This window comes from Triticum dicoccoides, chromosome 3A, assembly GCF_002162155.2.
Source record: "Triticum dicoccoides isolate Atlit2015 ecotype Zavitan chromosome 3A, WEW_v2.0, whole genome shotgun sequence".
Classification (NCBI taxonomy): domain Eukaryota; kingdom Viridiplantae; phylum Streptophyta; class Magnoliopsida; order Poales; family Poaceae; genus Triticum; species Triticum dicoccoides.
In genome coordinates this window covers 67,141,771-67,152,177 of record NC_041384.1, presented here as the reverse complement: position 1 = coordinate 67,152,177, position 10,407 = coordinate 67,141,771, and the positions used below count along the sequence as shown (strand labels likewise).

At 52.2% G+C, this 10,407-nt stretch overlaps 1 protein-coding gene across 1 annotated transcript; it reads right to left on the bottom strand.

The window, feature by feature from the left end:
- Nucleotides 1-5,932: 5,932 nt before the first annotated feature.
- On the bottom strand, nt 5,933-6,836 carry LOC119267196 (monothiol glutaredoxin-S2-like). Its single transcript, XM_037548550.1, has one exon. It carries the CDS (start codon nt 6,683-6,685, stop codon nt 6,323-6,325), a length of 363 nt encoding a protein of 120 aa, XP_037404447.1. The 5' UTR covers nt 6,686-6,836; the 3' UTR covers nt 5,933-6,322.
- Nucleotides 6,837-10,407: the final 3,571 nt, after the last annotated feature.

Below are 10,407 nucleotides of genomic sequence, written 5' to 3'. Positions count from 1 at the left end.
AGCGAGACTCGGAGTCCTTCGACATCTGATGAGCGAAGCAGGATGAGTCGGATTCCGTATGCCTCGACAATTGGATCCATCGTGTATGCCATGATATGTACGCGGCCAGATGTTGCTTTTGCAATAAGCCTAACAAGTAGATACCATGCCAACCCAGGTGAGAGACACTGGGCAGCGGTAAAGACTATTTTGAAGTACCTGAAAAGGACTAAAGAGATGTTCCTAGTTTATGGAGGTGAGGAAAAGCTCGTCGTAAGGGGTTACGCCAATGCTAGTTTCCAAACCGACAGAGATGATTGTCGATCACAGTCCGGATTCGTGTATGTCATGAACGAAGGAGTAGTGAGTTGGATGAGTTCCAGGCAAGATACGGTGGCCGATTCTACCACAGAAGCCGAATACATTGCACCTTGTGAAGCTGCAAAGGAAGGTGTTTGGATCCGGTACTTTCTGGATGATCTTGGTATTTTCCCAGTCTCAGTAAAACCGTTGGACCTTTATTGTGATAATTCTGGTGCCATCGCACAAGCCAAGGAGCCGAGGGATCAAAACAAGACCAGACACATAGATCGGAAATATCACCTGATACGAAAAATCGTAAAGAATGGTGATGTTGAGTTATGCAAAATTCACACGGATGCAAATGTTGCAAATCCATTGACCAAGCCGCTTCCAGAATCCAAGCATGAGGGGCACGTTAGAGCTATGGGCATTCGATGTCTACTTGATTGACTATAGTGCAAGTGAGAGACTGTTGGAGATATGCCCTAGAGGCAATCATATGATGATATTTCCTATGTGTTTATGAATAAAGATAGTCCTTGGACATTATCAATGATGTGTACGTGACTTGTTTATGGGATTATGCATTGTATGATGAACGTCCTAAAAGGTCCCTAGTCGAAAGGGCTGTCTGGACGCGCAGCCGACTAGACTAGCATATGACACGGTCGATGGCTTGGTTTCACTAGCCATGGAGCATTGGATGCTAATCGGATAATATGGACTCGGAAGGATCTGGTCGGATTCGACGTAGTCGGATCCGAGTTGAGATAAGGTCCGAGTCGGACAGACCCAACTATGAGACGCAGCGATATGTCATCTGTGAGTCTCTAGTACAGCATACGTTCATTGTCCTAAGACCTGAGCTGACGCATGTACTCGGGATGGTGACAGACTTGCTTTGGACCAACCAAACGCTACTCCGTGACTGGATAGTTACAAAGTTAGGTTTCAGACTTGTACAGACCCATGCTGCGAGACATGGTCGAGCAAGATGGGATTTGCCCCTCCGACCAGGAGAGATATACTCTGAGCCCCTCATGCGATCCAACCAAGATAAGCATGGCCATGCAATTAGGATTATGAGATAATCCGGTTTGTGGTCGACATCACTGAAACGAGAAAGAGGTCAGGCTAGTACAAGGATGACAGACTCGCCTTGAACCCGACAATATATATTGTGTGGCAATGGGAACATATGTGTGATGTACGGGTTCGCCTAACCAGCTTCATCGGACACTTGGAGTCGGCACGCTTTGCTAGAGGCCGCTACCGACCAGCTGAGTTGGATGTGATATGACTTGCAACCAAGTGAACGAGAACCTAAGGGATCGCGCGCTTAAGGAAAGGAACCTGTGAGGCCCAGTCCGACTCCACGAGTTAGAAGTGATCCTACTCGGATTAGAATCCAAGCCGAACAGATTTTGGGCTTTAGGGTCCGTGCGAGGTCCATGTGTTGAGCCCACGACGGACGCCTATATGAAGTGGGGGTGCGGCACACTCATGAGATTGATCGCTTCGACGTTGTCACTAGGGTTTGCATGTGTTGCGAATAGCCACCTTCACTCGTCGCCGACTGTGTGATCGGACCTAGCAATCTGTCGCATGGTGTTCCTCCTGCACGCGCGGATACCATTAGAGGCGATGCACTTGCGCCGCTACGGCGAACCTGTACGAGGGAACCAACGACCGGCTGTTCGAGGGAGATCGGAGAAGGAGGAGACGAGTCACGCGGACGCGCTGCCCGAACTCTTCTTCCGCTGCACGGCACTGCGTGTCTAGTGGTAACAATCTGTGATCCATCTCCCATAGCATGTTCTTGGTTGGTCTGCACGTAGGAAATTTCTTTAATTCACAGTCGATGCACCCTACCGTAAAACCCAACAACTGCAAGTACTCTGAGATTATGAAATCAAGTTATTCATGTGGCAAACGAGGCGAGTAATAAAGTCCTTCGGCCACAATCTTAGCGGTAGAGCAAATGAGACCAATGGGGCGATCATTAGAAATGTCTTCCGCCTCCTCGTCCTTCGAAAGCAAAACAAATCTTGATGAGTATAGCCAATAAAAATTAGTGCCATGTAGAGAAGAGCTCGACTAGTAATCCAATAAATTTATCACGAGGGAGTAAAAGCTTCATTATCGGGCAAATTGTGCTAGATCAAAAGAATATTTCACAAATAATGAGGCAGAGAAAGTGCGATGGAACTTCATTGGTAGCACCTATGTGTCAGATGCTTGAAAAAGTTTTAGTTTACTCAATTTCTTATTCACCCTGCAAAAAGAAAGAATTCCATTAGTCATACAATTGAAATCCAGGGGCTCATATTTATCTTCTTCCTTCAACTTTTTTTTTCATGTACTGTTCATCTTCTTCCTTCAACCGTTTTCTTTTAGGTATCGTTGATCTTCTCCCTCCTCTCGCACAGCCCGTCCACACCCTCTGAGTTTCCATATGAGCCCTCATAGTGGTTGCCTTGAGTTCAGGCACGTTTAATCCTTGAGGAATCAAAGTAAAAAAAAGGCCCACAACCGAAGATGTCAAACCACCGACTCGCCTTTGCCCCCACCGTCGCATCGTCATCGGCTCTGAATCACTCTCGACGAGGTATCACCGTGCCAGGACGTGTCATCTCCGACTTAGCCCCGGGCGCTATCTCTTCTTCCCACGAGAATCGAGTGGTATGATTTGGAATTTTAAGCAACCGAGGGCCAGCAAAACTGAAACTTTTTTCATATCTATTCGTTGTGTCTCATAATATAAGATTGTTTTTTATACTACACTAGATATTATGGAACGAAGGGAGTATATACTACTGCACAACAGGTAGAGTCACGGTTTAGAAGGCAGCCAGGACTACGGGCCAAGCGATTGGAGCATGCAAGTGGCCGAAACCCAGGCGGCGGCTTTGCATGTACGGGGGGCGGGCAGGAATCGGTGGGCGATCTGCGAGGCTCACATCACCAGGTTGGTTGTACACGTATCGATCAGAATCAGATCTGATGATGATGCAAAAATGTTACTCCCTTCATTCCATAATATAGTGCGTCCGTGCTTCCCAAGATTCAACTTTGACCATAAATTTAACCAACGAGACCAACTGCGACGGGAGAAAAAATTATATAATTGAAAACTTCTTTCAAATACGAATTCACTGATATAATTTTTGCTCCCGCCGCAATCGGTCTTGATAGTTAAATTTACGGTCAAAATTAAAGCACGTGAATAAAGGAAGCACTACATTGTGGAATGAAGGGAGTACTGTATTGTTGCACAGGGGCTCGTACTACCAGGAGTAGATTACTGTACTCGTTACAGTGTACGTGTTACAGTCTTAGAGAGAGCCCCGCTGGCCATGCATGCTTGCGCGGTTAAAAATCAAACAAAAACGGACCCCGCGCCGCGATAGTAGACGCCAAACGAGTTGCACGCTGACACGCTGACAGGGTCCGCCGAGCCCCGGGGAAGCGGACAACCGGCGTCGATGAGACGAAACTGGAAATTTGGAGCGCCCCAGACATCTCTCTGACACTTCTACGTGGCTCGGCATGAGGAGCCCCCCACCTTCAATTGTTTGCTGCCTCTTCTTCCTCGGGAAGAAGACGACTACGAGACGAGCAGCAGCAGTGTTTTTCAGAGCGGCCCATCGCTAATACTCCCTCCTGTCCTTTTTACTCTGCATATTAGAATTCTTCGGAGTCAAACTTTATAAAGTTTGACCGTATTTATATGAAAAAATATCAATATCTGGCATGCTAAAGTTATACAATATGAAACTTTAAGTCATGACACATCTAGTGATATTGATTTTAGATTATAAATGTTGGCACTTTTTTCTACAAAGTTGATCAAACTTTACGAGGCTTGACTTCAGTCAAATCTTATATGCGAATTAAAAAGGACAGAAGGAGTAATAAATGCATGCCCTGCCCTGCAGGAGTGGCAAGTAAAACTGTGTGCACGGGTGAACAGTGTGGGATCGTGTGCAGCTTGTCTCGTTCGGCATGGCGCTGTGTGAAATTTCGCGTCAGCTGCGCTGGAGTACGTAATTTTTTACTTCCCGCCGGGAATTATGCGGCTGGCACGTGCGACGTACGCCATGGATCGCTGGCTCGGAGCCGATCCGGCTGGGCTACCGCCGCGTGCAATGGCTTTGAGTGTTAGCAACCGCACGTCTTTACTCTACGTCTCTCCCGTTTCTTCCCCTCGACGCAACGTAACTAAGAATCAACGGCCCGTATCAACCGTGAAACACACCGGAAAAATTCACCGGTAAGATGAAACATGTACTAACTCTAACCATCCATGTGGACTACCGTGTGGGATTTACGACGAGGAAGTTTACGGTGCACGCGGGACGTTTGAGGGGCCAAATTAGCTCTATCTGGTTTGTAGATGTTCTAACCATTCATGCTTCCTCGTCTTCAAGTACGGATAGAATACTCCTCCGCACTTCATATGTAGTTACCATAAAAACGTGCTCTCGTCACAGTCATCCATGTTGATTAAATTTATGATCAAACTTAAATGTCTAAAGCGCAGGCGCGCTACATTATGGAGTGGAGGAAGTATATATCCTCTTTTTCATTCTATGGTCTTGCTATTTCACCGTGTAAGTAGTATTCCCTCCATTCCACAATGTAGTGCTTTCTCTATCCACGTGCTTCAACTTTGACCGTAAATTTAACTATCAAGATCGATTGCGGCGGGAGCAAAAATTATATCAGTGAATTCGTATTCGAAAGAAGTTTTTAATTATATAATTTTTTCTCCCGCCGCAGTTGGTCTCGTTGGTTAAATTTATGGTCAAAATTGGACCTCAGGAAACGTGGGCGCACTATATTTTGAAATGAAGGGAGTAGTAAAAATTTAAACAGTTAATCGTACAAATGATTAACTACTCTATTTCACATTTCCGTAACAGTTAGGCTGGTCACAATGGGGAGGAACTTAGGAGTAACATCACACACTCCAATACAACTTTGCTTATGTGGCACATATTTAATGAAGAGAGAGGTGTTTGTGGTAACTAGCTAAGTTACCGGAACATCGCACACTCTAAGAAACAACGAGTCTATGACCTAATAAATACATCGTTGCATGACACTACATAGATATTTCTACCCACTATGAAGGTAGTAACATAGTCTAGGGAAGTGTGTAAGTTACTACCTTATGTTCTTGCCCATTGTGACCAGCCTTAAGGCAAGGGGGGACTACAAATAGTTGGCTTACAGTATCATCTAGGAGTACCACTAATGAAGTGCCAGTCTTCAATTCAGAAAAAGGAGGTGCTACTCTAAGAAAGGTTTCGACAAGTTTCATTCAGTTCATCCGGCCTCAATATTGGTTCCATACTCCTATGCTAGGCTTGCTAGCTCCAACCCTTGCTTGCCATCCACAGCGTGTGGCTGAAGTCCCGCCGTACCGAGCGAGACTGATGCGCATTTCGATCATTGCCGCGCAAAGCAGCCATTAGGGTTCCAAGTTCGTGCTGACGTCCCCCTCCATTACCCACCCCCCACCCCGGCACTTGAATATGTTATCTCCCCGCCATAGACTAATCGGCTTCCAAGCATGATTATACGGCAATCATGTGGGGTAATCACTAGTTAATTTGGCGCCAAGCAAAGAACGTCACACCGGGACAAAACAGAAGCAAGATTTTAAACAAGTGGGCGAGCAAGGAGGGATTTTTTTTCTCAAACAGCTAAGTTGCTGATGATGTCTGTGAAACTCAACACAGCTGGAGTACTCCTAAGTAAAGTAATAATCACATTTAGGTCCAGCCTTTTTTGTCACGACACCCCCGCTAGGCTAGAGTTCATCTCGTTGTCTTCTTACTCGTGCGGTACAGCTTATTTATCCTGTTGTTTCTCACTCCACACCCTTGATAGTCTTGGAATTACAGAGCTCATGGTTCCCTTCATATGTACATACACGGAGACGGAGACGGAGACGGAGACGGAGACGAAGCATGCGCGCGCACGTGCGAGAGAGTCGCCGGAGACGGGGAGTAGAGGATCCGGCGGCTGGTAGCTAGGCGCGGAGGGCGCCGACCTCTCGGAGGCGTGGGACGAGGAGGCCGCTGAGGTGGAGCCCCATGAGGCCCTCCAGGCCGCCCACCGGCGCGCCGCCCACGAAGAGCGCCGGCACGGCCGCGTGGCCGCCGGCCTCCACCGCCGCGCGCTCCTCGGCGGGGCCCTCCAGCTCGATGACGGTGGCGTGCGCGCCGACGGCCGCGAGGAGGCTCTTCATGACGTGCGCCATGTAGCAGCCGCGGCGCGCGAAGATGACCACGGGGCTCTCCCGGACCAGCCGCCCGAACCGCTGCGCCGGCGCCTCCTCCTCCCCGGCCGGGTCTATGGTCAGCCCCCGCCGGATGCCCGCCACCGCCTGCATGCTCGCCCCCCGCCGCCGTGAAGGAAGCGACGCGCCGCGCTGCGTGAGGTAGGTCGCTCGCGACTGAACTAGGGAGAAGCGGACAGAAGGCTCGCCGTGAATGAATATCGATCGGTGTTGATCCGCAGGAGGTGGAGAGGCGAGCCCGGCGAGGCGTTTATATATAGGGGGGGCGGAGCGCGCACATGGGATGGGGGGTGACGTCGGGCGGGCGGTGACAAGGAGCCGTGGGGCCTGAGGTTGCGTCACGTGGCCGGAGACAGACAGCAAAGCGGCCATTAATTTTCAGCACCACCACCATGTAGAGCACCAAAGTATCCTCCCACCCCTGCCACCGGACGGGTGGTGACGGGCGGAGAGAGACGAATTACGCACTCCATACGCCAGGGAAATGGACGTCCGTTTGATGCTTCCCTTTTCCTCTCGGAGCGGCATTTTTTCTTTTCGGATTCGTTGCGGTTTGGTGAGCGGGATATGCGGGGCGACGCGAGCCACCCGTCGGCAGGGGAGATTCTGCGTGCGCGAGGCTTGGAGGAGATGCGATGCCGGCATCGAAACTCGCCGGGTGCATGGTACCGTCGACTGTCCTCCGCCGATGCGACCGCGGACTTCAATTCGGCACATGGACGGGTGCAGTGCGGGCCGCAGCAGGTCGTTGGGCTTCGTCAAACGAGCTGCTAGTACGTACAGCACAGTGCGGCTGCCACGTGATGCCGAGCGTGGGACGTACCCCCATGTTTGCACGACGGGCCGACGCCGACGCGCACGACGACGACGAGGACGACGAGAGTGGGACTGTAGAAGACGAGGGCGCTCGCTGGCTGGCGTCACCAGGCCTACGCAGGCAACAGTGTCACGGCTAAGGCTAATTAATCTCGGCCCAGCTGCCTCTACGTGACCACACGCGCGCCGCGGGTCGGTCTCGTGCTCTCGTGCCGCGGTCTGCTGCTCCGACCCGTCTCTCGGAGGCCGGCCGGGCGAGAGGGTGGCCGGTGACGTCCACGCTCACCTCAGCTCGTCGCCGGGCGGGCCCCGGGCGGGACGCGTGGCGCGCCCGGCGTCCGGTGACGTCGCTGTTGCCCCGCCGCTCCGGGCAAGCCTAGTGCGCCGTCCAACGTCAGGTCGATCGAAGCACCGCCACCACCCCATCGCCCGGAGGCGACAGCACGGGCCGGACTCGCCCCGCCGGTCGGTCGCATATTCCTGCCAAGCTGCGACCCGAGATCTTTTTCTGGTTGTGCACGCAGATCGTCGCGCGGTCACATCCACCGCACTGTGCGCCACGCCACGGTCGCTGAGAGCTTTGCACTTCGCCCTTCCTGCCTGTGGCTGACTGGCCTGGCCTGGCCGCGCGCGACCAAGTTGAAGCTGAAGTTGAAGTAGTACATAGTATCCCGATCGATCGGTCGATGATGCACGGTGCGTAGGCGTTGCGTCGGCTACAGGGGTTGTGTTGGTGCCAGGCCGGCCGATCCGACTGCTTGATTTGCGCCGTGATGTCAGCTCATACGCACGCACGCTGTCCATACAGTGATCGATCCACCCCCGATCGGTGGCGAAGGGTGATCGGGAGAAGGCGGGTAACCTTGCCCGGGTAAGAGCATCTAAAGCCGGACCTCTCACATACGTCTCATACATTCTAACGGGCCATTAGGTCATTGGCCGGTATAATTTTTTGATCCAGATGGGCCTTTCAAACGGTTCTCAAACATCTAGGCTGACCAACACCCCTCATATTCAATCCAAATATGACGCTGATATGGGGCACCCGGACGCGCCCGCCGCGTCGGTCTGACGCTGCGTCCATCGCCGCGGTGTGAACGTCGTGTGGCGCCGCTGACGAACCTATGTACCTAGGGTAGGGTAGGGTCATGGATCTGTCCAAGATACCCTCCCCAAGAACATCTCTAAAGGAACCAGAAGCAGTCGAAGTAAAATCATCATCCACTCGACCGTGAAGCTATGTTCCACTCGACAGTATAAAAGACACTCGACTATGCGAACAACCACTTGACAATACAAAAAACCATTTGGAGTGTAGAAGGCCTAACGTCACTCAGGATGACAACGGTCGGTCATTCACTCTGTAACCTTAAAGATCATTTATATCTCTTTGTTACTAGCGTTACCAGTAACGCCCTGCCTTAATGTACATTGAACCCTTTGTAACGTGGGCTGGCTGGGGTCCTGGCGCACTCTATATAAGCCACCCCCCTCCTCCGGGACAGGGGTTCGCTCCCTTTGTAATTCACACGCATATATCCAGTTGACCGCCTCCGGGCTCCGAGACGTATGGTTGTTACTTCTTCCGATAAGGGACTGAACTCGTAAAACTCGCGTGTGCAACTCCTCCATAGCTATGATCTTGCCTCTACATTCCTACCCCCTATTCTACTGTCAGACTTAGAACCACGACAGTTGATGCCCACCGTGGGGCAGGTGTCTTAGCGACTTATTGGAGAAGTTGCAATTTTTCCGATGCCCTTCATCATGGTTTCAGGCGGAGGTTTGGCTGAGGGCCGCGAGATCCGTCTCGGCGCGCTCGTGTTTGTCGCCGACGACTCCGCTTGGCTTCAGGAAGCTCCACTCGATGTCGACGCACTCCCCGCCCGCGGGGGCGACGCACTTTCGCACGTGCGTCCGCGGCGTCCTCCTGCGGCAGCCGTCGACCCAGTATCAGTCGGCCCCAGCAGCTTTCCCCCTCCCTGCGGCCCGCCGGAGCAAATGTTCCGGTCGGTCGAGGCTTCAGAGGTGGGTGAGGCATGCGGTGGCTCGCCCGTCGGCCACCCCTCAAGTCACGACAATCGAGCCCGACGAAACTCTCTACGGCCTGTTCGATCTGTCGACTGGCTCCGTAGAGACTGCATCTGAGTGCGACAACAGCGACCCAACGGCAGAAGTTTTGATGGTCAATGGACCACGCAGTCCTCCTGGCTTCACCCGTGAAGACGGATGCGGTGGGGACGGTGATCCGTCGCGCGTTCATGAAGAGTACCGCCCCGAACCCCTCTCTTCGCAGCGGAGGGAGGAATTTCGACGCTGGAACATGGATGCATTGCACACTCCTATAGTTGGAGAAACCCCTGAGGCCCAGGCCTTGGAGCAGGCGCGCCTCGCCAACTTGGCTGAGCGCACTCGACTGGAGAACCTACAGCGCGCACTCGACGATCGCGCTCGGCAGCATGCTCCCAAATCCAGTCGATGCCAACTTTTTCCGCCTCCGACTCAGGTATACCGAACCCCGATCCAGAATCTCCCAGCTGCAGCCCGGATAGCGGAGTCGATCCAACCTTCCCAGTCAGAAGCTCGCCGAGGTCTGATGCAGATCCGAGCTTTGCTCCGTGCGGCGGGAGAGCAGAATACAGCGGTATCTCAGTCGCGGAATAGGATCCATAGTAGATCCGTAGTTGCAGATACAATTCAGTCGGCTCACAGCCCAAGATCGCCCCCGAGGTGTGAGGGACGTGGAGATCGACAAGATCAGTACAGAAACCGTGAGCAGTATGAACACCGAGTCGATCGCGATGATCGTCGTCGAATGCCCACGCTTCCCCAGGGAGTGGGTCGTACGTGCCTCAGCAACATGATGACAGGCGCCCTCACAGTGTTGGGCAAAGAATTCTAGTCGACCCCAGGGAGCCAGGCTTTGATGCGAGATCTATTCTCGTTCAGGGCTTGGTCGACAGAAACAGAGCTCACCGAGAGGGTCATGACAGAGATCT

Coding starts and splice junctions, on each gene's coding strand:
- LOC119267196 (XM_037548550.1), bottom strand. CDS start 6,685: ATGCAGGCGGTGGCGGGCATCCGGCGGGGGCTGACCATAGACCCGGCC.